At 37.1% G+C, this 27,334-nt stretch overlaps 1 protein-coding gene across 1 annotated transcript in view; it reads right to left on the reverse strand.

The window, feature by feature from the left end:
* BEND5 (BEN domain containing 5) overlaps window positions 1-27,334 on the reverse strand; it is a 904,791-nt gene that overhangs the window by 159,026 nt on the left and 718,431 nt on the right. The window contains exon 8 of the mRNA XM_087960250.1: window positions 24,927-25,041. Within this exon, the coding sequence (XP_087816376.1) occupies window positions 24,927-25,041 (115 nt within the window). The remainder of the gene's footprint in view (window positions 1-24,926; window positions 25,042-27,334) is intronic.

Raw genomic sequence — 27,334 nt, forward strand, 5'->3', positions numbered from 1 at the left:
TCAAATCTCAACAAATAAATGCTCTGTCTTACATATTGGCAAAGAAATCAGAAAATAAAATACAAGCTAAATAGTCAAGACCTTGTTGATGATCCAAACTCTGTCAAGGACCTTGGAGTACTCATCTCTAATGATCTAAGTGCTAGAGCCCACTGTAACTACATAGCCAAAAAGGCATTAAGAGTTGATAATTTAATCCTATGTAGCTTCTTCTCTGGTAATATCACACTACTAACTAGAGCATACAAAACATTTGCTAGACCTATACTTGAATACAGCTCATCAGTCTGGAACCCATATCATGTATCTGATATTAACACAATTGAAAAAGTCCAGAAATATTTCACAAGAAGAGTTCTCGGCTCCTCTACTAATTGCAGAATACCTTATGCCTCCAGACTTGAAACTCTAGACCTAGAAAACCTTGAATTACGCCGTCTTCAGTCTGATCTAAGTATGGTATATAAAATCATCATTGCAATGTCCTACCTATCAATGAATACTTCAGCTTCAACCATAACAACACAAGAGCAAACAACAGATACAAACTCAAGGTTAATCGCAACAAACTTGACTGCAGAAAATACGACTTCAGCAACAGTATGGTCAATGTCTACCTGACTCTGTGGTTTCTTCCCCAAACCCCCAAAACTTTAACTTTAGACTGTCTACTATTGATCTCACCCCCTTCCTAAGAGGCCTGTAGGGGGCATGCATAACCGCACCAATCGTGCCTACCGTCCCTGTGCTATTGTTTCTTTTTATTTTTCTTATAAGTATCTATCTCATGTATTCAAAACTACATTTATTCTTACACCTGTATCTTGTAAGCGATTGACAAATCAAATAAATAAATGTATGTATGTATGTATGTATGTATGTATGTATGTATGTATGTATGTATGTATGTAATGGCTGGTAAGCGGTTAAATTCCAAACGACTGAATGGTCCAACTGAATGCCAGGTGATGAAACATTATTGAACAAGAAGACAGCCTCTTGGAAAGCTGCATGTGTAATCACAGTTTGCTTAAGGGTGAACCTCATTAACAGCATCTCTGATTAGGCTGCCAGGACTCTCCCAGTAGGAATCTTTCAAAACTGTAACTGCATGGACAGATTTTAGTCCTTCCATTTTGAAATTAGCAGATAAAAAGGAGAGAAAATTAGAAAGGAGTTTGTTTGCTTCAAAGAATAGATTACTTGTATGATGCAGGATAAATCCAAAATAATCCACAAGGAACCTAAAATGCATCCAAATGTGCCTCCATTTGAGAAGACATGCTGCTCTGGTGTAACGCAATCCATATTCTTTCTATGTCAACACTTTCATCTCCAGAGTAGAACCTAATTTGGTAAATTTATAACAGAAGTTGACCCCGTAATATGCCAGTTTATTGCATTGTTGCAATCACTCCAGGCTGTTTTGCAATATGAATATCCCACAATGATTATTATGGGTTAAGTATTTAATTAGCACTAAAACACAAGAAAAGGAAAAAGAGTGGACAGCTCACATGAAACAGAAAGGGAGGGCCAAGACAAATAATCTTGTTTTCAAATCAGTGATCAATACCCAATAAGGGAAAAGTTTAATTCATTATACCACAGATAAAAAGGTGGAAATCCTGCCTAAAAGTCTGATTCAAAGCACTTTAAATAAAATAGGTTATTTATCTATATCATGAAAGTGTGAGGCAAAATGAGGATATAATTAAGGAAGATGGATAACCAGTGGTATAACAGTCACCATTATTATCATTATTCAGCAATTGATCATTGGTCCTCAAAGTTATGAGTGGAACTAAATTCTGAAATATGGCTATAAAGAGAGACCTTTCAGAGACTCTCCATTATGGTAATTCATATGTGGTTGGGGAACTGGGACTATTCATAAATTCTTATCTAATCTGGGAGTGTTTCACACTTTTATCAAAGTCTGGCAACATATTTCCTTTGTTGTGGTACTTTCTTTGCTGTCTGTTCACAATAACTCAAATCATAAAGATTTCCATAGCAAATTGGATTAAAATGCTGTTTATGCAAGCAAAGACTCGGACTGTGAAGGAGATTTTCTCAATGATGCTGCAAGTTATAAAAAAACCCACCTTCTCAGACTACTATGAGCTCTTCCCTGTATATAATATTATGTGACAGGTGACATGCCCATTTAATCACCAGATGTCAAGCTTGACTTGAGTGATATTTACTTTTTAACCTAGTTTCCCACCTGGAGAACATGTTATTCTTTCTCTTCACTTATATACTCTTATTTTTATCTTGGGACGTAATAAGTATTTCATATTATTTTCTAAATAATTGTAAAGGGTGAAGCTGGAAAAGTTAGAACCGGTGATATGTACACCAGGCAGAAATTTTATGTAAACCTGGCTTTTAAAGACTGGAATAAAACAGCCAAAAGGTCAATTGATTCAAAAGGATGAGAAAAAGAGGTCTGATTATGATACATAACGCATGGTTGATTTATGGTTCTGCAGTAGATAGATGTTCTGATAGTATGTGACTAGCCTAGATGAGTGTGTGAAGCTTCTGTCATGCTTCATGTGAAATAAAAAAGTACAGGTAGTCCTTAACTTACAACATTCTATTTAGTGAACATTCAAAGTTACAACGGCACTGAAAAAAGTGACTTATGACCGTTTTTCACAACCATTGTATCATCCCCATGATCACGTGATCAAAATTCAGATGCTTGATAATTGACTCATATTTATGACAGCTGCTATGAACCTGGGTCCTGTGAACATCTTTTGTGACCTTCTGGCAAGCAAAGTCAATGGGGAAGCCAGATTCGGTTAACAACTGTGTTACTAACTTAACAACTTGCTTAACAACTATGGCAAGAAAAGCTGTGAAATCAGGCAAAATTCACTTGACAAATATTTCATTTAGCAATAGAAATTTTGGACTCAATTGTGGTTGTACATTGAGGACTGTCTGTGGTAGAGAACTGCTAAAAGGGTTACCATATTTGCATTTGATTGTAATGATGATGAGGTTATAAAACAAAGGTTTAGATACAGTTAAAATGGGCCAAGCATAAAGAGTTTGACATAATCAATCAAAGTGGCTTTCAGAGTGTATGGATATTTTCATTATGGCGGAGAAAAGGTTGTCTTCTTTCCTCCTTTCTTGCTTACCATTGAGACAACTGTCTAACTATACATAGCATAATTCTCACGAAGTTTCCCAAGAATTGCAACTGTGGCTTGAAATGCTATGGACAGAAGCATTGTTTTGTCTCTATGAGTTTAAAGAAACTGGGGGAGATGGGGGAATCCTCAGCCTCTTGGTACAGTTAAGCAAAGTAAACATCCTCTTCACAAAAATTGGGAAATCAATCTCATTTTCCCCCCTACCTCCAGAGGTGGTATTCAGCAGGTTCTGACCAGTTCTGTTCCGGTAGCGGAAATTTTGAGTAGTTCAGAGAAATGGCAAATACCACCTCTTACTGGCCCCACCCCCAATCTATTTTCTGCCTCCTGAGTCCCAGACAATTGGCTGGATCTTCTTTTGTTGCTCTGCACAGGAGAACGGAGCTGGAAAGAAGGTTAGTGGGGTGGGAATGGGGATTTTATAGTATCCTTTCCCTGCCACGCCCCCAAAACCGGTAGTAAAAAAAATTTGAATCCCACCACAGCCTTCCCCCCCAAAAAGCTGTAGAAAATTATCTTCACTTTCAAGAGGGATGAGGAAGACACACATAAAAACACAGGTGCGTATTTTGTTCTACATTTAGACCACTAATTTTACCTTGATCTTGGAAATGTTTCATCTTCTCTGAATAGCTTTTCCTGACTTTGTATAAACAGTTACCCTAATGTCAGGGAAGAACTTTGTGAAGTTGGAACCATTATTTTTGTTTATGGCAAAGAAACAGGAAGATGTTGCAGAGACCTGATTAAGTAGATTGATCTGTTTCTCGGAGGTTCTTCAGAGGCAGATAGAGGGGATGAAACTGAAAAGTATAAATTAACTGCACCTCCAGTTCCTTGTTCTAATCAATGATCCCCAAGAGTGTAAGGACTCTTGAAACTCGCTTTTTTTCTGATGTAGTTAAATGAGCCCTGTTTCCCAGTGTGACTTCTCTAATTCTATCAGTGGCTTCCCAGTGATTCCAAGCAATGTCTCTGTGTTTTGGCTGCACTACAAAGTCATTCAAAAATTAATTGGATGGTATGAAAAGTTACAGAAGAAAGAATAAGGGCTGGTGAAGATTTTGTTATGAAAAGACTTCTGACAAAAGACTTTAATGATATATCTCTAATGCCCCCCAAAAATGGGAATAAAGATGTTCTGAACTCTGAAGCATATTTGATGAATTATCTGAAGCAGTTATGATTTGCTCTTCAAGCCATGTCAATCCTTCTATTTATTTTGCCTCCTCTTTCAGTAAAGTAATTTTTCACTTCCTACTTTATAAGCTATTCTAGAAATCACAAGGGAACGTTTAATAGGTTTTATTTTAGAAATTATTTATAAATGGTTCTATTATTTCATTACTTCAAGTAAGCATTTGTAAATTTTGTTTTTCTTTTTAAAAAGCTTAGGCAATAAGCACAAGTAAACAGGTTTTTCAGTGTTTGGTATGCATTTAATTTGTTCTTGATTTAAGCTCATTTTAGATGTGCACTACAATTGTCATGACATGGAATTCATAATCGCCGAACTGCTCTAGTCAAATCTGTTTATTTATGATTGCAGTGGCCTATCTTTTTATTAAAAAGAAAAGAAAGAACTGCAAGCTCCAAGAAACTGAAATAAAACCCTTTCCAATGGAATATTCATAGCAACCATGCATTCTGAAACTGTTAATGCTGGCAGGCCGGCTGGTAGACAGAAAGGTGGGTACAAATGGCTCAACAATAACTGAGTTCTTGGTTATGAGTTCTGAGTTCTTGAGTTCCTGGAAACAAGATCCAGGTCGAGTGAATTTCAGTTTCATCTCATCTGAGAAGACAAATGGAAGATGATATTAAAGAAGGCTCAAGAAGACCCATTCATAAAACACATTTTTTTTCCTGAATTTATTTAGCCTGGATGATTGTTCTTTGAGAATTTGGACATATTCAAAGATTTATGTCTTGTATAAAGTAACAATCCAAATCTTTTTATACCTTCTGCTATTATTGTACAATCTGTGCAGATTGAAGTGTAGGCACTCAGGAGTAAAAGAGGAGCCTCTTCATAAACAGGATATCTATCTATCTATCTATCTATCTATCTATCTATCTATCTATCTATCTATCTATCTATCTATCATCTATCTATCCTTCCAGTCTGAATGATTTTCTATATTAACAAACCAATGTAATACATATTTCAAAGTATTAACAACCACCAATTTCCTGCAATAGTAAGAAACAATTTCAGAAACAATCCTAATGAATGTGTGCCTATGAAACAATAGTAGTCAATGAACGTGAGTCCAAACTCCCAAAGGGAGGGGGATGGAATTGAACAACTCTTGCCCATGCTCCGGAATAATATCCACCCAGAGGACTCATCAAATTCTGGGACATTGATCAATGCTGTTCCTGCCCCAGGACTGGGCCTGAACTCTCACTGAAAACCAGATGATTGGTTTCCTATAGGATCATTTAGCATATCATTCAAAGCAAAACTATCCCACATTTTTATTCCAATTGGGAGCTGGATTAGAACTGAAAAAGTACAAGTTAATCTGTTTACCATCTTTTAAACACAGTTCCTTCCTGATTTGTTATGAGGATGAAAAAGATACAAAATGCTTCCTCCATATTTGCTCTCATAAAAATAGCATATTGGAAGAGCATTCCAATTAAACATTCATCTCAATGGATTTGTGGTCACTTTCAAAAGTATCTCCTTAGATTAAGTTTGCCACTTTTTAAGGCAAGGTTGGAGTTAACTCATTCTTAAGCTCAATATTTTTTTCACTTGCTTATAAGGGTGATCATAAACTAAATTATGGCTTGCCATAAATAGGTTAGCAAATAGGTTTTATTCTTGAAAGAATAATAAGAATAGTAAGTATAATAAGCAAATCAATACATACTAAAAGTGATCTTCCGAAAAAAGGTTATACCTAAGGTCTAAGAAATGAATAAAATTCAAACTATTTTTTGCTTTTTTTTCAAGAATTCACTTGCAAAGTTAAAAAAATTGACATGAAGATCATTGACCTTCTGGCAGGGTCTGGCAGGGTTGCTAGCAATTTCGTTATTTTATTCATTTGTTGTGTTGATTATTTGTTTCCTGCTCACTGACCATTTACTATTAAATGGTTTCTCTCCCCCCACCCACCCCCATATTTCCTACATAATTGCACTATTTGATAAGGGGAAAAATGAGAAGAAGAAAAATAGCAGCAGAGACAAAAATAAAGTAAGGGTTATCTGAAATTAACTACATTTTATATAGTTAATATTATGTATTTTATACATAAAATACTTTATGCTTTAATCATCATATCCATGCTAACTTATATTTAGACACCATTTCAAAGAAATAATTAGGAGTGACGTGGTGGCCTAGGAGTGAAGATGCTTGCTTCCCACTTGGAAGGTTGGGAGTTCAATACTAGGTAGCAACACATGTTTCCTAAGGTGCAAAGAAAAATATTGGCTGTGAACTCCTGTAGGCATCAGGAAGGGCCAATAAATGCTAAGCTCCATCCAGTTGATCAGACTCTACCCAAATAGGGACTAGAGGGTCATAAAAATAATTAAAAAGAAATAATTAAAAAACTAAGGCCAGAACACATCCTTTCCAGTAACCAATACCTAGATAAGCAGGGAATCAATACCAGACAAACAGTGAAGCAGAAAACAATGCCCTAGTCAAGGAACTACCATGAAGAAAACCAAACTCCCATCAACTGGCAAGAGAAGATGCTGTATATAAACAAGGAGCAAAGAGCACACTCATTAGCACTGATGTTATCTAGTTGGGTAATGAAACATCTCCATGCAAACAACTAACTCAGAGACCACCAAGAACTCCACAGTTCAGCTCTGAACTACATACATTCTTATTTTATTTATTTATTTATTATTATTTATTTTGTCAAACGCTTACAATATGATAGAAATAAGAATAAATATAAGTTTAAATACAAGAAATAGGAACTAATAATTGGGGACAATAGGACTGGGACGGTAGGCATGATTGTACGCCTATGCACACCCCATACAGACCTCTTAGGGATGGGGTGAGGTCAATAGAGGTTAGTTTGAGGGTAAAGGAGTGGGGGTTTGAGCATGTGACAACACAATCAGGAAGTGAGTTCCAGACATTGACTACTCTGTTGCTGAAATCGTACTTCCTGCAATCAAGTTTGGAGTGGTTTACATTAAGTTTATATCTGTTGTGTGCTCTTGTGTTGTTGTGGTGAAAGCTGAAATATTCATTAACTGGCAAGACATTGTAACATATGCTTTTATGTACTATGCTTAAGCCCAATCTTAGCTGGCATAGTTCAAGGTTGTCTAAACCTCGAATCTCAAGTCTGGTAGTATAGGGTATTCTGTTGCGAACAGAGGAGTGTAATACTCTTCTGGTACTGTATTCTCTTCTGTTTCAATTGTTATCAGTCTCTAAGATTGGGTTTCCTCAGTTTAGGGTGGCACGGACTGTTCAGATGGTGGTCTAGGTGGGAGAAAAAAAATCAATGTGCATAGAAATTAGGTCCATCATTATTCAATCCAGAAGTGGTATTCAGCAGGTTCTGACCAGTTCTGGAGAAACGGTAGAGGAAATTTTGAATAGTTCAGAGAACCGGCAAATACCACCTCTGACTGGAGATTTTACAGTAACCTTCCCCTGCCACACCCACCAAGCCACGCCCACAGAACCGTTAGTAAAAAAATTTGAATCCCACCACTGATTCAATCTTATAAGTAGCCTCCATAACTAGTGTCCACCCTCTACCAATTCAAAACAGTACAAGGGGAACTATGGTAGTACACTCATTCCTGCTTCTCCTGAATGTGAATGAACTATTTCTACTTCCTGTATTGTATAAAGATGACTTTAGTAAATTAAGTTTCTTCTTCCACTTCCAATCACTTAGAGAGTACTCATAATTTTATGTGTAAGTGGAATTTCTCATCTCTGTTGGAGCAAGACTACAACTGTTTTGAGGAACTGAACAGCAGTGGAATTAAAAATGCAAAAATACAGTCAAGTGGAAATCAAAAGCATTGAAAATATGGATAAATGAATTCCAAAATGCAAACAAGGCTGTTTGAAACCTCAGGTTTTTGTGTGACAGTTTTCAATGCTTCAATTAAAATATTGTTATTATTGCATTTGGCAGCAAATCTAGCAAAATGGCAAATTACCTATTTAAAGAGACTGCATTTTAAAAATAGATTATTAAATCTCACCAATACCTTAATCAGAATGCAAAAACATTCTGAAAGGCATTTCAAAGGTTGAAAGCAACTGTTGGAAAGATCAATGAAAGCCAAGAAGGGAATCTAAAAACATACAGTATTCAAATAGAATAAATGTTTCATAAAGCAATCATTATGTTATGGGTATAACATTTGCAGTTTTCCATCAATTTGAATATGGTGACAAAAGAAACCTGGACTGGCAGTATGAAACTTCCTGTTTGTAGCTACAGAACTCACCCAGAACAGTGGTAAAAAGGACAACAATTTGATACTTTTGCATGCAGGGGAATTTAAGGGGGTTTAAAGGGTGAAATGAGTTTTTAAGCTTTGCAAGTGTTCATTTCACATTTCATCCTTTGGAAACTCCTAACCCCTGTTCCCATAATGGGTCCTAATCCTGCCTACTTTATGGATGTTGCCTTCAAAACACCACCCTAAATGAAGTACAACATTCAAGTTGACAGATTTTTTTGTACCTCTTTAGAAGACTGAATGCATTTGTTAGATATAATTGGTGCCAGGTTTGAACTAGTGTTCAGCAACAAGAAAATGCATCTCCCTTGCCCTCCCCCTGAGCTTTGAAAATGCAAAAACCATTTCTTGATTAGAATTTGACTAAAGGTCTTCCCAAGCAGTAATCAGGAACAAAACTACTTAAATGGAAAATAGATAAATTTATCTTTTTAAGTGTACCATGCTTCATTCCTAGGGAAATAATGGTAGATATTAACCAAGAAGTCTGAATTCAGTTATTTTACATTATGATTCCGTTCACAGTCTGCGCTAGACACGAATAACAGGCTACTTAGTGTTTTTAGATCAATGTTATTACATGGTGAAGGATGAAGCAATCACACTAAAACTAGCTACCACGATTCCTACACAGCTTACCACTACCCGAAGATTGCCCTGCCTTTTTTACAAACAAGACTGAATTAGTTATTTTTCTACTAAAAGCAAAGCATTATTTAATACTCAAAGCATTATTTAACCCTGCTAAAAAGGTTCAGATACAGTTGATATCCTAAAACATAAGGTTTCGTGGCTACAGTGTGGACACACATACACACTCTCTCTCTCTCTTTCTAACTCTCTCTCACACACACACAAACACTATTGATTGGTAGAGTGCCCTGTGTAAGAGAATTTGTCACATCAATAGCAACTGAAAAATACTCAGGAGCTGTAATGTGGTTTAAATGAGCAGTTACCACATCAATGTAAAAAGCATTTTTCGCGTTAGGCTGTTGGAATCCTTTTGCAAGCTGTATTTGTTAATGATAAATAATGACAAATATTTTACAATGATTTTTTAAAAAACAATGGCTTAAAACTATCTTAAACATAGTAAAATCCCTGGGGAAAGCAGACCAGTGGTGGGATTCAATTTTTTTTACTACCGGTTCTGTGGGAGTGGCTTGGTGGGCGTGGCAGGGGAAGGATACTGTAAAATCTCCACTCAGAGGTGGTATTTGCCGGTTCTCCGAACTACTCAAAATTTCCGCTACCGGTTCTCCAGAACTGGTCAGAACCTGCTGAATACCACCTCTGAAGCAGACATAACATATACCGTATTTATCGGCGTATAACACGCACTTTTTTCCCCCTGAAAATAGGGGGCAAATGATGTATGCGTGTTTTACGCCGATATAATGTTAAGAAGCCAGCGGAGGCCGGGCGGTGCGAGCGGAGGCCGGGCGGTGCGAGCAGAGGGCATTATTTTGCATTATTTACCTCAGGGTCCTCAACCACCGGGCCGCGGACCGTTACCGGGCCGTGGAGCACTCTCTACCGGGCCGCAAAGAATTTTTTTAAAAAAATGGCGGCTTTCTTCACCTTCGGTGAATGCTGCTGGGATCGGGGATCAAGGACACAAATGAAAGAAGGGGAGGGAGGAAGCAACCGAAGCCTGTCCTTCTCTCTGGGTCAGCTCTCTCAGTCGCTCTCTCGCTCCTCCACCAGCACAGGAAGAAACTGCTTCAAAGAAGCGGGGCTTTCTGTCGCCGCAGCTTCCCTGAAGCGCCCGTTTCTCCCCACCCCCACCCCGTCCGCCCGCCCGCCCGCCCGCAGTGCTCCGTTCTGCCTGCCTGCCTGCCTTCGTTAATGGTTGAATCGGAACAGCTTCGGCTGAGTAAAAGAGGCGAATAGTTATTATTCTCAGCCGAAGCTGCTCCCAAACAACCAGAAACTAAGGCAGGCAGGCAGGCAGGCAGAATGGGACACTGTGGATTGAAGCGCGCGCGGGTGGGAGTGGGGGTGAAACGGGCGCTCGGAAAAGCTGCGGCGACAGGAAAAGCCCCCGCTTCTTTGAAGCAGTTTCTTCCTTGGATGGTGGAGCAGCGAGAGAGCGAAGCCTCCTTCTTCTCTTCCCCCCGGTCCTTGCAAAAATTTTCTGCTTGAAACCGGTCCCTGGTACAAAAAGGTTGGGGACCACTGATTTACCTTATAAGTGGTAATAATATTAATAAAAAAAAAGTTCTGAGCTACCCTTATTTTGCTTCAAAGTTTTTATTTAGAAATTTAATTTTTTTTCCTGAAATTTCCCTCTTAAAATGAAGATGCGTGTTATACGCCTGTGCGTGTTATACGCCGATAAATACGGTAAGTAAAAATTATTTCTGCACACATAGATTATTTGGATTTATAATAATTTTCAACCAAAATCTAGTTAACCTGGGAGTAGAGTTGAATAAAGGACTCTGGTTAATATTTCTCAGTTTAGTCATAATTTTTGGAGGGATCAATTAAAAGAAAAGATGCTGATTCTAGGTATGATTTTCCACATGATGACGTAGACCAAAATTGAATAAATAAGGGTACCTTAGTTTTTCTATTTCCAATGTGTCAGATAATTTCTTACAGTTATAAAGAAACTACCTAAGTCCCCTGTTAACCCTACCATCTCATGAAAAAGGCAAATACTCTGCCATAGCTTCCAAAAAGTATTACATTGCCTTGTTAGTTTTTGTAACAGAATAATAGTTGGAAGTGACTTTGGAGGTCTTCCAGTCCAAATAATTGGTCAAGCAGGAAACCCTATACCATTTCAGATATAGACTGACTCCGGGGGGGGGGGGATTCTACCAGTTCACACCTATTCACTAGAACCGGTTGTTAACATTCTAAGCAGTTCGGAGAACCGGTTGTTAGAAGAAATTTCTAATCCTGTAAGGAAGGCAGGAAGGAAACATTCTGGTGTTGCTTACAGAAACTGCCTCTCCGTTAACCCTTATTACATTCTTGGCAGGACTAGACTTCCTGTCTCAGGAATGTCTCTGGAGTTTTTTCCCCCTCCTTTGCTGATATTTTGCTTGTGTGGAGTGACCATTCAAAGTTACAATTGCACTGAAAAAAGTGATTTATGACCATTTTTCACACTTACAACTGTTGCAGCATCCCCACAGTCATGAGAGGCCAGGTAAAGAGATGTGTGCCTCAATGTGAGTGATATTGAGTTGGCCATGCCCAGCCAATAACATGACCACCAAGCCATGCCCACCAACTAAGCCACGTGCACAGAACCGGTTGTTAAAAAATTTGAATCCCGCCCCTGACTGTCCCCCTTCCTAAAAGACTCTTTAAATGAGAAAGCAAATAAGCAAAGTTTGAAAATAGACTACTCACTAGAATTGTTGTATTGCACCTTATTTTTTTCCAATAAATATTAATAAATATTAGTAATATTAGTAATCTAAGCCCAAAGAGACCTGTTCTCTGTACATCCTCAATTTACAACAATTGAGCCCAAAATTTCTGTTGTTAAGTGAGAAATTTGTTAAGTGAGTTGTGCTTCATTTTACAACTTTTCTCACCACGCTTGTTAAGTGAATCATTGCAGTTCTTAATTTAGTAACCCAAAGCAAATCTGGCTTCCCCATTGACTTTGCTTGTCAGAAGGTCACAAAAAGGGATCGCATGACTTGAGGACACAGCAATGGTCATAAATGTAGGTCAGTTGTCAAGTGCCATTGTAACTTTGAACGGTCACTAAATAGACTTTGTTAGTCAAGGATTACCTGTATTTTCAGTCCAGATTACAGATAATCCTCGATTTACAACCACAATTGGGACCAACATTTCTGTTGTTAAGTGAGACATTTGTTTGCCCCATTTTATGACTTTTCTTGCCACAGTTGCTAAGTGAACCACTGCAGTTGATAAGTTAGTAACACAGTTACTGAGTGAATCTGGCTTCCCCATTGAATTTGTTGGCGGGTCGCAAAAGGCGATCACATGACCTTTGGACAAAGCAATGGTCATAAATATGAACCAGTTGCCAAGCATCTGAATTTTGATCACATGATCAAAGGGATGCTGTAACGGTTGTAACTGTGAAAAATAGTCATAAATCACATTTTTCAGTGCTGTTGTAACTTTGAACAGTCGCTAAACAAACAGTTGTAAGTCAAAGGCTAGAAGGGAAATTTAACATTTAGTTTGCTTTTTTCCACATCACAAAATACTCAACTGCTGCAAAACGTAAGTGGGAATGATTCAGAACAAACTTATTGAACACCAGCAGATCTTTTCTATTGCCATAGAAAGGACTGAAAAGAAAAGCTTGTCAATTTTATGGCTGAGAGACAGGCAGCTTAATAAGACTTCCCACAGCTCAACTGGGTGTTTATCTGGTGCTTCCCATGTCAAAATATAATACTGTACCCATTGTATGACTCTCTTTATCTGTGTTGCCTTTTCTTCAAATAACTTATCTTCATTCACCTTCTGAAAAATAGATTGGCCCATGTGTACACTGGTCAATTTTGGAGGGAGGGAGGAAAACCTGAAGTGAAATTTCAGAGTATCAAGATACCTTTAGGACAAATGATTATTTTCTGATGACTAATAGGCAATTACTATGGTAATTCAGCAATACACGAGCAAGGTATCGGAATGAGAAATTATAGGTAGCTATTCCAGGCTCATTTCTATGGTAACAAAAAGAAATGGACATTAAATAGCAGTTATACTGTGGCTGTACTTGGTAATTATAGATTTTTATGCTCAGAAAATATAAATGCATTTATTCATAGTCTTGTGATTATTTAGTTTTATACACTCTAAGGTGCTACATAAATAATAATGATAGTATACATACCGACAGATGCCTAATAAGGAAAAAAAAAAAGGCCCATCAAGAGCTTTGTTCTGTCACTTGAATATTTTCTTTTTCTGTCTTTATATAAATGATTGCTGGTATATGAAATGAAGATAAAATATGGATTAAACAGAGAAAAAAGGCTTGCAACAGAGCTGAGTGTCCATTCTCAGAAACAGAAGCCTATCTTCAGCAATGAAAGCTTATTAGATTATTTTGGCCCAGTCATTCTCTTACAGCCTAATCAAACTTGTAGGTGAATCTTGTGAGAATAAAATGAGATCCACACGCGAGCAACCTTGAGATTCTAAAAACAAGGAAGAAACTAAATTCAGTACAATAAAATAGAATACTAAGTCTGATATTATTTGCACATAGTGCATACAGATGAGTGGTGCAGTAGCCTAGAGGTGGAGCTCTCGCCTCACAATCAGCAGGCTGTGAGTTCGATCCTAGGTAGAGGCAGATATTTCTGTCTCTGAGCAGAATGTATCTGCTGAATAAAACTCTGCATTGGCGACAGAAAGGGCATCCGGCCATTAAATACTCTGCTAGCTCAATTCAGTTTCCCAGACTCCACCCCGCAAGGGATTATGGGGTCATTAAAAAATGATGATGATGATGATGATGATGACAACGACGACATAGTGCATACAGATGAGAGCTGTATGTGTCTGTAATCGGATTACAGCTAGTTCTCACTTAACATCCATTCATTCAGTGATGGTTTGAAGTTATGATGATGCTGAGAAAATAAATTTGGAACTGGTCCTTGAACTTTAAGACCATTTCAGCGCTCTCCCAGTTGCACAATAAAAAAAAACTGAACTAGCCTCTCCTCTGCCCGCTCCACAGCTGGCCTATGGCTTCTTCACCTGTCTTCTCTCCTTGGGGTCTCCATTCCAGTCATGTGCAGAGAGGTCACAGCTCTGGGTCTTTTTGCTGTCTGTGGCTCTGGGAATTCCTACCTTCTTATGTATCCTTCCCCATCTGGCAGTAGCCATCCCCACCCTCCCCATGCTTCCCCTGACACCGCCATGCAACCTGTGTTTCTTCTCCCAGCCCCATTGAACAGAACAGACTAACGGAGCTGGAAAGGACCTTGGAGGTCTTCTAGTCCAACCCTCTGTTCAAGTAGGAGACCCTATACCGTTCCAGAGAAGTGGCTGTCCAGTCCCTTCTTAAAAGCCTCCAGTGATGGAGCAATTTTTGAAGGCAAAGCCGTTCCACTGGTTAATTGTTCTCACTGTTAGGAAATTTTTCCCTAGCTCTAGGTTGTTTCTCTCCTTGATTAGTTTCCATCCATTGTTTCTTGTCTTGAATTCTGCTGCTTTTGAAAATAGGTTGACCCCTCTTCTTTGTGGCAGGCCTTCAAATATTGGAACACTGCTATCATATCACCCCTAGTCCTTCTTTTCACTAGACTAGACATACCCAATTCCTGTAACATTATTCATATGTGTTGGCTTCCAGCTCTCTGTTGCTCTTTTTTTGTACTCCGTACTCTTTCCAGAGTATCAACATCTTTTTTATAATAAAGTGACCAAAACTAAATGTGGTATCCTAAGTGCAGTCCTACTAAGGCTTTATAAAGTGATCCTAAAACTTCACATGATCTTGATTCTGTCCCGTTAATGCAACCTAGGATTGCGTTGCCTTTTCTGGCTGATGCTGCACACTGCTGGTTTCATATTTAAGTGACTGTCCACTAGGACTCCAAGTTCCCTCTTATAGCTTGTTTTCACCTCATCTGTACTTGTACATTTCATATTTCTTGCCTAAGAGTAGAACCTTACTTTTCTCAACATTGAATTTTATTTTGTTAGATACAGACCAGTGTTCAACACTGTTAAGATCCATCTGTATCTTCTGGTGTGTTGGCTATCCTTCTAGTTTAGTGTCTGCAAATTTGATGAGTTCAGCCTTCTATTCCCTCATCTAAATGATTTCACATTGGCTGTCTGTGCACTATATTGCACTGTCCTTCAGCTCCACTGCACTCATCCTGTACCTTCCCAGCCACTAGCACATTCTCCTTCATCTGACAGCCACATTTACCTGCCTGATAGTCTGTTTATAAGCCACCTGGGATTTGCAACTTACTGTCAGCTTCCTCACAGACTTTGGTTGTTGGAAGTGGGGAGGAAGTTGCAAGGTGGTCCTCACTTAACAACCTGTAACCCTTGCTTAATCACAGCAAAAAGAACTGCAGAGATTACTGTCATTAAGCAAGGGGGTCATGTGACATCACATTGTATGACAACAGTGCTTAGCAATAGAAGTGCAACTTATTTCTGAGTACATTTACACAGGATTGCACTTTAAATGTCTAAAGCTTTCTAAATCAATGTTCAAGATATGGTTGTTGCTTCTTTAAGGTAAGGGAAAACGGAAAGACAAACATAAAGTTTGCAAGCTGATGATGGATAGCTCTAGATATCATGTTTTTTCCTTCTCTCCAACTCTTCTCAATCCATTTGAAAGTTCAGTATGGACTGGTTTGTTTTGATTGTTTGGAGATACTAAGATGCTTTAAGAACTGGGATCTTATGTTGGTAAGTCTATAGAGCTCTCTGAAGATTGGCAACCCTTCAACGCGTGTTGTTCCTGGCTTTTTGAGCATAGACCATGATTAGAAAATTCATGATTGTTTGTTGCCCAAATAGTGAATCTCCTGCTCCTCATGTTTTCATCTTACATCCAAGGGCTAACCATTATATTAAAGTATTAACTAAAAGGGAAATGATGGAGTTTTGATGTACAGAAAAAGAGAAGGAGAAAAATAGGGACTTGGTTTACAGCTATCACTGATTAGTTTTAAAGTCAATGCAGCAACTGACATATGAATTATAAAGTCAAGGGTCTAGTAGCAGGAAAGAGAGGAATATCTATGCGTATAATGCACTTTCCAACATCTAGTTACAACCTTTTTGTTTTGCTATTGGCACCTGTCAAATTTCCTATGCAATTCCATTTGAACATAGAAATAAAACCAAATTACCTCTCCAAAATCACAGCCCCTAGATTTCAACAAAAGCAAAAAAATTAAAATTGGATGCAATTCCATATAACACAGTTAAACACAGGCACTTCTCTTGAATTTATTAACATTGGTTCTCCATCTAATTCTCTAATTGGACACATTGAGTACTTCCTAAGAATAAGTCTAGCAAATGACTGCCTGGAGCAACCTCCTAGCAGGGCATTTGCTCATCAGTATTCACTGTCTCTACCAAAATGTAAAGAAGGAAAAGCACATTCTCCCAAGAGCATTTAAAGAAGAGATAAAAGGGGAATAGTGACTCAGAAAGAAAGGAAAGACTCAAGGCTCCACAAAAGGTTTTACCTCTTGCAGATTCCTCACCTAAGGATTGTATTAGTTCCACATACAAACAAGAGGATTCTGAATTATTATTTATTATTTCAGTTATCTCTGTATAGTAGGCTTACTCCCCAATAGCAAATTCACTTCGAGCTGTGCTGTTTCTGTTTTCTTCTTCTTTTTTCTTTTTGCTGAAGGTTTCAGGTTGGATACAGAAGGCATTATTATTCTCCCTTTGTGAAGCAGCCTTTAGAGGAACAAAATCTCGGAGCAACATACCCTACTGACATGTGCACCAAGGTTTTACATATTTATTTTTAGCTTATTTCCCAGACTAGGCTGATACTGTTTGCATGCTTACTGTCCTGAGAAAAATGCCTTTTTCTACCTAGGAAAAAATAATAATAATAAAATAGACCGAGCTTAAAACAAAAGTGATTTCAAATTGGATTGACTGGAATGTTGTAAAAATTAGGCAGGATGGCTAACGCTATAAAAGACAAAACTAAGATGCAAAATGAGCAGATAACTGGGTTAAAAATTCCTTCTTTTCGCTTGTTTGCAAGTACATCTGCACATACAGTAGCATCAGCCAGATTTAGTTAGGAACAGAGAAGTTAAAATGTGTTTTCATTTTTCTAATGGAGAGAATTCCTAAGCAATTGTGGTTAAATCCCCAGACTAGAAAGCAAGAGATCATGAATTCAAGGCCTGCCTTAGCCATGAAAGCCAGTCACTTTCTCTCTCAGCCCAACTCACATCACAGGGTTGTTGTTGTGGGGAAAATAAGAGGAGAAAGATGTGTTTGATATGTTCTCCACCTTGACTTATGTGTAAAAATAATAATGGCAAGAAATAAACAAACAAACAAACGCCCCCCCCTTTACTTTAGCAAGAGAAATGAGGTGTACAAAGAATAAGCCACTTCCTCACTCCCACCTCCAGGTAGTTTTGTATTTACCCCTGCCTAGTTTCCTTGGAAAGGAAATTCCCATTCCCACGTACAATGAGGGCATATAAATGTATGACTCATTTATAAGTCTCTCCCCATGACATTATTTCAGCACGCAGGGAATTCACCTCATACCAGTTCCAGGACAAAAGGTTTCTCCAGTAACTCCTGAGAAAGAATATCATACCTTTCTTCAAAGCCCTAAAGATTTGCCCAAGAGAGGAAAGCTACGATCAATGCATTACCTCTCTCTGAATGCTGGATATGGAATAACAGACTTAAATAACAGGAAAGCAAATTCTGGTTGATGTTATAAAAATAGTTTAGCAGAGCACTTTGACAGAGTCACACATTACCTGGAGAGATGGCGGGCTTCCCTTTTTTACCTTCAAGAGAAACACCTGTCGAGGGTTGCTTTGATTTGAATTCCTGTGCCGAGCAGCTAGAGTAACTTAATTGTCTAAATGACCTCTTCCAACTCTGTGACTTCGGGGAAACCCATACAAAATCAAATGCCTTTTGCTCCATTTTCTTGCCTTCGTCCTCTCTACTATTTTTTTTTTTTTTTTTTGCATCTAATTGGCTTCCACCTCAGAGACTTCCTTCCCATTTATTTCATTCTAATATAGTCACTGGGCAACCGCTATCTATAATTAAGTGGATGAAAAAGATTCTTAGAAAAGTTAGGCTCCTCTTTTCAGCAGTTCGAAATCAACTGCTGAGCACTTTTTTCCCTCAGCCTCACTTAGTTCTGAATGCCATGTTAAGATATTGAGATATACAGAAGCAGAACTTTGCCTACCAGCAAACATTCTTAAGAAGTTTCAGGCCTGAGATGTGACAAGCCTATGTGCTATAATTAACATATATATTTTACTTCCCCAGTGTGTCTCACTGTCACAGCAAATAAGTGAAACCAATAATGAAAGAGTGTGGAACAGAGCAGGAACTGCTAACTGTTGATTCTGACTGTAAAAGCTTTCAGAAGGAATAGAGACTTCTTCTTTTTTTTTCTTTTTTCTTTTTGGCTACTGCCTTGTCACAGAATTTCAAGGGCGCTTCAGACGAGATCTGCCACTATTAAGAAGCATATTACCTTCCACGCCATCTGGGGGTCTCTCACCTCTGCAAGGTGAAAATGACAAATTGGAACTAATCTAAGCTGAAGATGGCACCATTACAGGCATCTTGCCTGCAGGAACAGATGTCACTCTTTCAGTTACATGGTGACAAGTTTAGAGCAAGCTTGGGATAAAGGAGAGTTCAATCCTGGCCTCAGGATGTGCCAGCTTTTAAATCAAGAGTATTTTGTTGTGTTTCTCTCCTTTATCTATTGTTGCTGGAGGTATCACAAAATATCCAGAAGGTATTAATGCTAAACTTCCAGGAAATATCAAAAGTCTGAAGAAAACAACTTTCTTCCTTGAAGTGTATCAGTCACGAAGGATTAGGGAAAGAATGTTATTTTGGTATTTCGCTAACAGAACCTTCTTTTATCAGTCAGATCAGTTTAAGCCTATTTTCATAATCACATGTGGTCCATTGCAAATCATAGATTGCACTTTCCTTTGAGGGGTTCAGGCCCAAACCATACATACAGCTTCCAATGGTCTCAAATTAAATTCCATTTTTGCCTTTTTGAGCTCTGATCACAATGCGTTACAAATTACTATCATGTATTATATTGTAATTTGTTTTTTCTTAAATGATCAGCTTTCATTCTTTGGGTGTCCAACAGAGTCAGTTTTTTTATCATCAGTGCAGGCATGTCATTTATCATTATCCAGTTTCAGCAAGTGACACAAAAAAGATCAGAACTATTCATCAACAGTCAATTTTGCTTTTAGAAAAAAAACAAAAATTATATTTCATTGTCATAAACAACCATACTAACTTTTTAATAATAACAGATTATCTAGCAAGACATTTATCAATGAGAAATCTTTATAAAATAATATGCCTTTGGCTCCATTTCTTTGAGTATTTTGCATGAAGCAATTTTGAGTAATACTCCAAGTATTCATGCTCATTATTGTTATTATGTTCAAATGCATATTGTGCATTTACACTGAACCAGTTTATTTTTTCTTATGTATTATAGAACTCTCCCTATGCAATACACTCAAAAACAGTCAGAGAAATGGACATAGAATTGATAGAATTCTGCTTTTATGTGAGAATTAGCACTCCCAAGAAACTCCCCAAAGTAATAATTTCATAGCACAGCATTAAGTGTAAGAATAGAATTCAAATTTGCCATGAATGATATAGTAAATGATGTTCTTATGAACTCCATAACTGCTAGAAATGGTAGAACTGGCTTAGTTATGATGTTGCCATGTATTTAGTGAGGATATTTTTCACACACAAAAATGACAAATCTAGAAAAGGTGAAACTATAAATTGAAATCACTCTGAAACACCCTCCTATCTGAGTTCTATAATTCAGATTACCAACTTTGACTTTCAAGCAGAGTAAAAGAAGTCTGTTTCAAGTTACACCCGATGCCTGAGACTTCATTGCCATTTTCCTACCAAGGTGTACAGAGGTGTTTTATCATTTTCTTCTTCTGAGATATTTTCAGTTTCCCAAACAGGTCTAACCCTGGAATTCTTAGGTCATATGCCATCCAGTATGAATTGGACTCAGGGTGGTATTCAGCAGGTTCTGACCAGTTCTAGAGAACCAGTAGCGGAAATTTTGAGTACTTTGGAGAACCAGCAAATGCCACCTCTGACAGGAGATATTACAGTATCCTTCCCCTGCCATGCCCACCAAGCCACACCCACAGAACCGGTAGTAAAAAAATTTGAATCCTACCACTGGTTGTGGCGCTTCTAAACCAAGACAAAGTCAGCAGATGCTGTCACCTGCTGAGAACTGATTTTAAAAACATCATCATCACTACATTTGACAATGAAACCTTGCTATGAATTATTTTAATAGCCACAGCATACTCACATTATCAAGAGGGATTGTAATATCCCTCTTGCAATAATAGGCAGTGTGATATATTATATGCATTTTAAGTTATTAATTACATAAGGCATTTTTGTACATGATAAGGCAGAAATCAAACTAATAATTTCCCATTTGCAGTCCATTTAGTTCAGAATGGCAAAATTTCCAGCATCTGATAAAGAAGCTAAAATTATGAGGTGCTATTGGCTCAATAATTAAGTAAGTGATTCTTTCTGCAATACCTAACAAAGTCATTGACAACAATGAGCCAGATATGTTTGATACATTTTGGGCTTCCCTAAATTTTTGGCAGTTCCTTAAAAACTAATATAATCCTGAATACAAAGCAAGAGACAGAAAGATAGAAAGAGGTCTAAAGAACATGGGAATGACATGTAGGAAAGAAAATTGCTTCTCTACCTTTACACATTTTGATACATTATTTTTCATTATTTCTATTCTATTCCATTCCATTCCATTTGAATAATAGACCCATCTCAGAGGCATTTGAATACATAAAGATCAGAAATAGGATACTGACCAATTAGCTGAAAGTCAATCTCACCTCTTCTTCAAAACCTTATATTGGACTCATGCTATTTCAAAATGAGAGTCTGTGATTGAAACAAATCACAGACTCTCATTTTGTGAGTGTTCCTTTCACATTTAAAGGTAATTTGTACAGAAGTTTCTAGCCTAGGTGTTAGATTTGATGTATAAGTGTGATCTGGATGGCTTCAAAACAGACCTTCCAAAGTATTCTCAAACAAGCTTCCTCAGTGGTGTGCCACTAAATTGGAAAAAAGTATCAAAATTCAGTGATGGGCTGGCTTATTTATTTATTCATGGCTAGGATGAAGAAAAAATGGAGGAATGCTTGTCCAATTTTCAAATAACATCAAGGTGAGTGGGATAGTTCATATGCTAAAATAAATGGCCTTGGTGCACATCAGAATGATGGGGGAGAAATACTCATGCTTTCTGAATGGGTTTTTCCTCCCTGAATATCTGAAGCTATCCCTTCTAGTCTTATACACTTGTATACTGAGTAACAAACTTTCTTTCTTTCTTTCTTTCTTTCTTTCTTTCTTTCTTTCTTTCTTTCTTTCTTTCTTTCTTTCTTTCTTAAACTTACACAGTCATCCAACTCATTCATGGTGAGCTCAGATGGCTTACAGAAATAAAACTCCCAATACAAAACACAATAAATCTTCATAAACACACACACACACCAATAAAAATCATAAAAACCCTTCGATGCGCTCTATATCATTCCAAGGTTCTCAGGCCCACTGGCAAAACCATCTCTGCAGGGCTTTTTGAAAGAATATCAAGGTAAGGCCAGTCTTATCTCCACATTCAAGTACAAGATGTTATGACACTGATAATTTTAGATCAAATTTTCATTTGCCTTTAGTGTATAGTTTACTATCTTTCAAAAGTTCAGCGCTTCACAAGAGTTTCTAGATTTTACATTTTGGCGAGTTTATCCATTCACTTTAACTTAACCATGCAATGTTAATCGGGCACTTAAATGTAAAATAAACAGTGGTAGATCAAGTAATATGCAGAGAGAATTTATATCTGACTATGCTATCTCAGAAAAGTTGCTTATGTAAATCTTCAGCCAAATTACCAAGCTCTCAGTAATCTGAGTCACGTGATATCAAATAATGAAGACATGTCAATTGCTTACAAGATAATAGGTATAAGTAAAAACATAGTTATGAATACATGGATACATATAAGAAAAATAAAAGAAACAATAGGACAGGGACGGTAGGCACATTGGTGCGCTTATGCACGCCCCCTACAGACCTCTTAGGAAAGGGGTGAGGTCAATAGTAGAAAGTCTAACGTTAAAGTTTTTGGGGTTTGGGGAAGAAACCACAGAGTCAGGTAGAGTATTCCAGACATTGACCACTCTGTTGCTGAAGTCGTATTTCCTGCAATCAAGTTTGGTGCAATAAACCTTGAGTTGGTATCTATTGTTTGCTCTTGTATTGTTATGGTTGAAGCTGAAGTATTCATTGACAGGTAGGACATTGCAATGTATGATTTTATATACCATGCTTAAATCAGACCGAAGACGGCGTAATTCAAGGTTTTCTAGTTCTAGAATTTCAAGTCTGGTGGCATAAGATATTTTGCAACGAGTAGAGGAATGGAGAACTCTTCTTGTGAAATATTTCTGGACTTTCTCAACTGTGTTAATATCAGATACGTAATGTGTGTTCCAGACTGATGAGCTGTATTCAAGTATTGGTCTAGCAAATGTTTTATATGCTCTAGTTAGTAGTGTAATATTACCAGAAAAAAAGCTACATAAGATTAGATTAACAACTCTTAATGCCTTTTTGGCTATGTAGTTACAGTGGGCTCTAGCACTTAGATCATTTGAGATGAGTACTCCAAGATCCTTGACAGAGTTTGGATCATCAACAAGGTCTTGAATATTCAGCCGGTATTTTATTTTCTGATTTTTTTTTTGCCTATATGTAAGACAGAGCATTTATTTGTTGAGATTTGAAGTTGCCATTTGTTTGACCATTCTGATACATAGTCGAGGTCTTTTTGAAGGGTAGCAGTATTGTCTGTGGTGACATGCTTAACCACGCTTAACATGCTTAACATGCACGTGACATGCTTAACCATGCCCCAATTTCTTAAAAGCTTGCAGTGTAAAAATGACTGAACATTTTAGTAGCAGTCATTTCACTCTTATAGAAAGGTAAATAAGGGAAATATATAGAATGCCATTTTGACTCAATTAAGAAAAATTAAAACTGAGCAAAGGATGACTAGCAAGAATAAGGAAAAAACACAGGGTAGAAATATATGAGAAAAACATTTTCTGACACTTTTTTTCCCCAACCTATTGACATCATTCACCTCATTGATCACATTATATTATTATATATATAATATTAGTATTGTTATGACACAAATTTCCCAAACTGCTGGCCTCCCTCCATCTTTGGGAATTTGATTTGTATCTTTTATGTCTAATTTTAGAGACAGATGAAACTTGCATTCTCACAATTTCATTCTGTGTTTGTAAGCATTTCGGAAAGGGTAACTACAAGTCGTCCTCAATTTACAACAGTTCATTTAGTGACTGTTCAAAGTTACAACAGAACTAAAAAAAGTGACGTGACCATTTTTCATACTTATGCCCTTTGTAGCATCCCCATGATCATATGATCACAATTCAGACACTAGCAACTGGTTTACATTTATGATGGTTGCAGTGTCCCAGGGTTACGTAAGCAACTTTTGTAAACTTTAGACAAGCAAAAACAATGGGGAAACCAGATTCACTTAACAACTGTGTTGCTAACTTAATAACTGCAGTGTGTCAAAGTTCGAAGTGCCTTTTTGCTGTTGCAACCAATATCACTTCTCAGCTTGCCAATGAACCAGGGTGGAAGGAAAGGGGAGATGGCTCCAGACATCAAGAAAACAGCTGTGAGAACCAAGGAAACTGTTTTTCGGCAGCTGTTTGCCAGAGCTAAGGCTTTTTCTCATAGCAATACAATGAGATTCAATTGGACAATATAACCTGGTCTAATGGATGGGGGTGGAATCTATACTTTATATGATGTAATAAATAAAGTTTTGCATTATGAGATTGGATCATCTCAGACGTGCTTGCTTTGACTGAGTTTGTCAGTTAAAAAGTTAACACAGTGATTAATAACTGTGGAAAGCAAGGTCCTAAAATGGGGCTAAACTCACTTAACAAATGTCTCAATTAACAACAGAAATTTTGCGCTCAATTGTGATTGTAAGTCGAGGACTACCTGTACTGTATAGCTAAAATTCTCTTTACTTAGCTACTGCCTAGCTTGGATTAAACACAGATTGGCTGAAGATGCTCTCTGCAGTATCTAGGCTCACCTAGCTGTAGATGTTTAAGATCTGCAGATGATGAGGACAATGTGAAGAAATCATGACTATGTTTTACAGTTCTTTAAATGGAATGATGATGAGACGAACTAAAAAAATCTTATATTCAAAATATGTAAATATAACTTAATTGGTTAGCTTTATAGACTTGATCTGGTATTTTCTTATTTCAGTCTTTTAAAACCCTCTTTTCCTGTTTTCTGGCACTGCAAATAACTGTTCTAGAAGTTAACAAAGAAGTTAACCAAGTATATCAATCATTCTATACTGCATATTCATACCTGTAATTGCCAAGATAAACTCCATCTGGATTAAGCATAGGAGCGATCTTGAAGACCAAATGATCCCGCAGTACTTTGGCAATTGGATGTGGACTCACAAGAAAATCAATGATACCTAGGGGGAAAAGTATATTAATTTTTCTTTATAAATACAAAAATAATGTATATTTTTCTAATTATATTGAATTCCATTGTAATAGTTTACTAGATATTATAAAACCAAAAAGGCAATTTCTAGCTATTTGTATTAAAGATGTGCAAATTGGGTCTAATTCAGTTCAAACATCTGAATGGATTCAGAAAATCAATTGGAAAAATCAGTCTCTTTTAATTCAGTTGTCTGAACCAATTTAGGTTAAATCTCCAAATTGAACCTGATTGGATTTAGATTGATCCAGATCATTAAAGCTCAGGTGCACATACATGGTGTCTGAATCCAGTTGGAAACATTCAGTTCAATGAACTAATCTGTCAAACTGATTCAGTATCATAAATTGATCAAAAAGGTTATGCCTGCACAATGTTTATACCAATTAAATATAAAACATAGTTTCCATACACTTTAACAGTTCATTTCTTACCACTGATGCAAAGTAAGTAGTAACTGGTGAAGTTAAGTTCTTCACCAATTAAGTTCTTCTCCATGTCAAACAGGTGACATTATGGGTGGATTTATCTCTCAACCTATCAGGTTATATCATATCACACCGAGCAAAGTTGCCCCTGTCTCCTTTAATCTTCAATTTGAATATTGAAACAGTGATGCCTTCTGTTAGACAGCCTCAAGATATTAAGGATGTGGTAGCACTTAATGCTAAATATAATTTTTCCTTATCTGCTGCTAATTTTATGTCACCCCTTGATGATTATGCAATGTCATTACCAATCTGCATTGGAGTAATACAGTTTTGCTATTACCTGGAAAAAGTCTAATGTGTTGCCTTTAGGAGCTGCTGTACAGGTAAATTATTGTAAGAAATTGTATATATATCATATCATATACCATATATCATATATCATAAAACTCGAATCTAAATGTACAGACAAATTTAGTAAATATACTTTTCATTAAAATTTGGGTAAGTTTAATTTTATCAAAATGCATAGTGCAAGATTAATATATATTTTAAGAGGAATTCCTATATTTATTTTATTCAAATTTATAAATTAATAAGATTTTTTTATAGCAAAGTAAACCTCCCTAAATATTGTTGGCCTAACTGGCTACCTAATATTAAACTTTACTACATTTTCAACATGTTCATGTTTATTTCAATAACATTTGGCTTTCATTTCGACATCTAGAGTATATTATTTTGGAATGAAGCTTCCATGAATATTCTCTTCCTGGGGCCAATTTTTAGATGAAGTGTGTGTTACACCTTGGCAAATCTGCATTTCCTGTCTTGAAAGCTGCCAGGCATATTTGATTATTAATAGATAAGCAGTTATGTATTGATGTTTTGATCGTGAATCACATGATAAATGGAATCAAATTTGAAAATAGCAGGAAGGTCATTTTGCTGGAATACTTAAGCTAAGCAAGGGATCAACACTTTTAATCAGTTTCTTTTTTTAAAATACTTGTTTTAAAAATTTGGAGAAGTTGTATGTGATTAACCTGCATTATTCCCTTGGCAATATATACAAATAAAACAGATACTAATTAAACATTATGGCTGGCAACACTAGCAGCATCCAAAGTACCTGTAATTTTAAGATCCATAAGACGTGTGTATTCACTTGAATAGAACCCAACAATTCAATGCTGTAAGATCTGTTTGTTTGCTTGTTTGTTTATCCCATTTATATGGTTATCAGTAGAGAATAAAGAAGATGATCTTGACAGACCCAAGCCAGATCTAGGGTCTTCTGAAAGAACAATAGGGTTAAAGTAACCCAAATCTTAGGAGGGAAGCTGTTGCACTAAGCAGACACACTGATGACATCCCATCATATGACATTGTCTTACTGAGAGGACCCATAACATGCACGTGCGCGCACACTCACCCACAGATCTGGAGAGTTGAACTGAAATCACAGTGACAAGCTTTAAAAACACCAACAAGCACTTTGAATTTCACCTAGAAGTCTACAAGGAGCCAGTGCACCCATGTAGCAATGATTAAAAAGTAAAATGAAAGCTATTATACAACTAAACAGCTGGATTTTGGAATGAAGAATTGGAATATCCAATTTTGGAGAATCAGTGAGTCTAGCTGCTAAGAAACATAAAATGCACTTCTTATAATTTAAAAATGAACATAATTCATCAAAAATAGTTTGTGCTTATTGGACCCTTTAACAAATTTTGAAAAAGGGAAAGGTATTAGATTTTTTGATAACCCTGCCTTGGATCAAGGCAATTGACTCTTCTCACCAATGTAGCTCACAAATGTGCACAGTGT

The sequence above is a fragment of the Notechis scutatus genome, chromosome 3, assembly GCF_049901735.1.
Source record: "Notechis scutatus isolate UNSWTSFEM ecotype Mainland chromosome 3, rNotScu1.2, whole genome shotgun sequence".
Lineage (NCBI taxonomy): Eukaryota > Metazoa > Chordata > Lepidosauria > Squamata > Elapidae > Notechis > Notechis scutatus.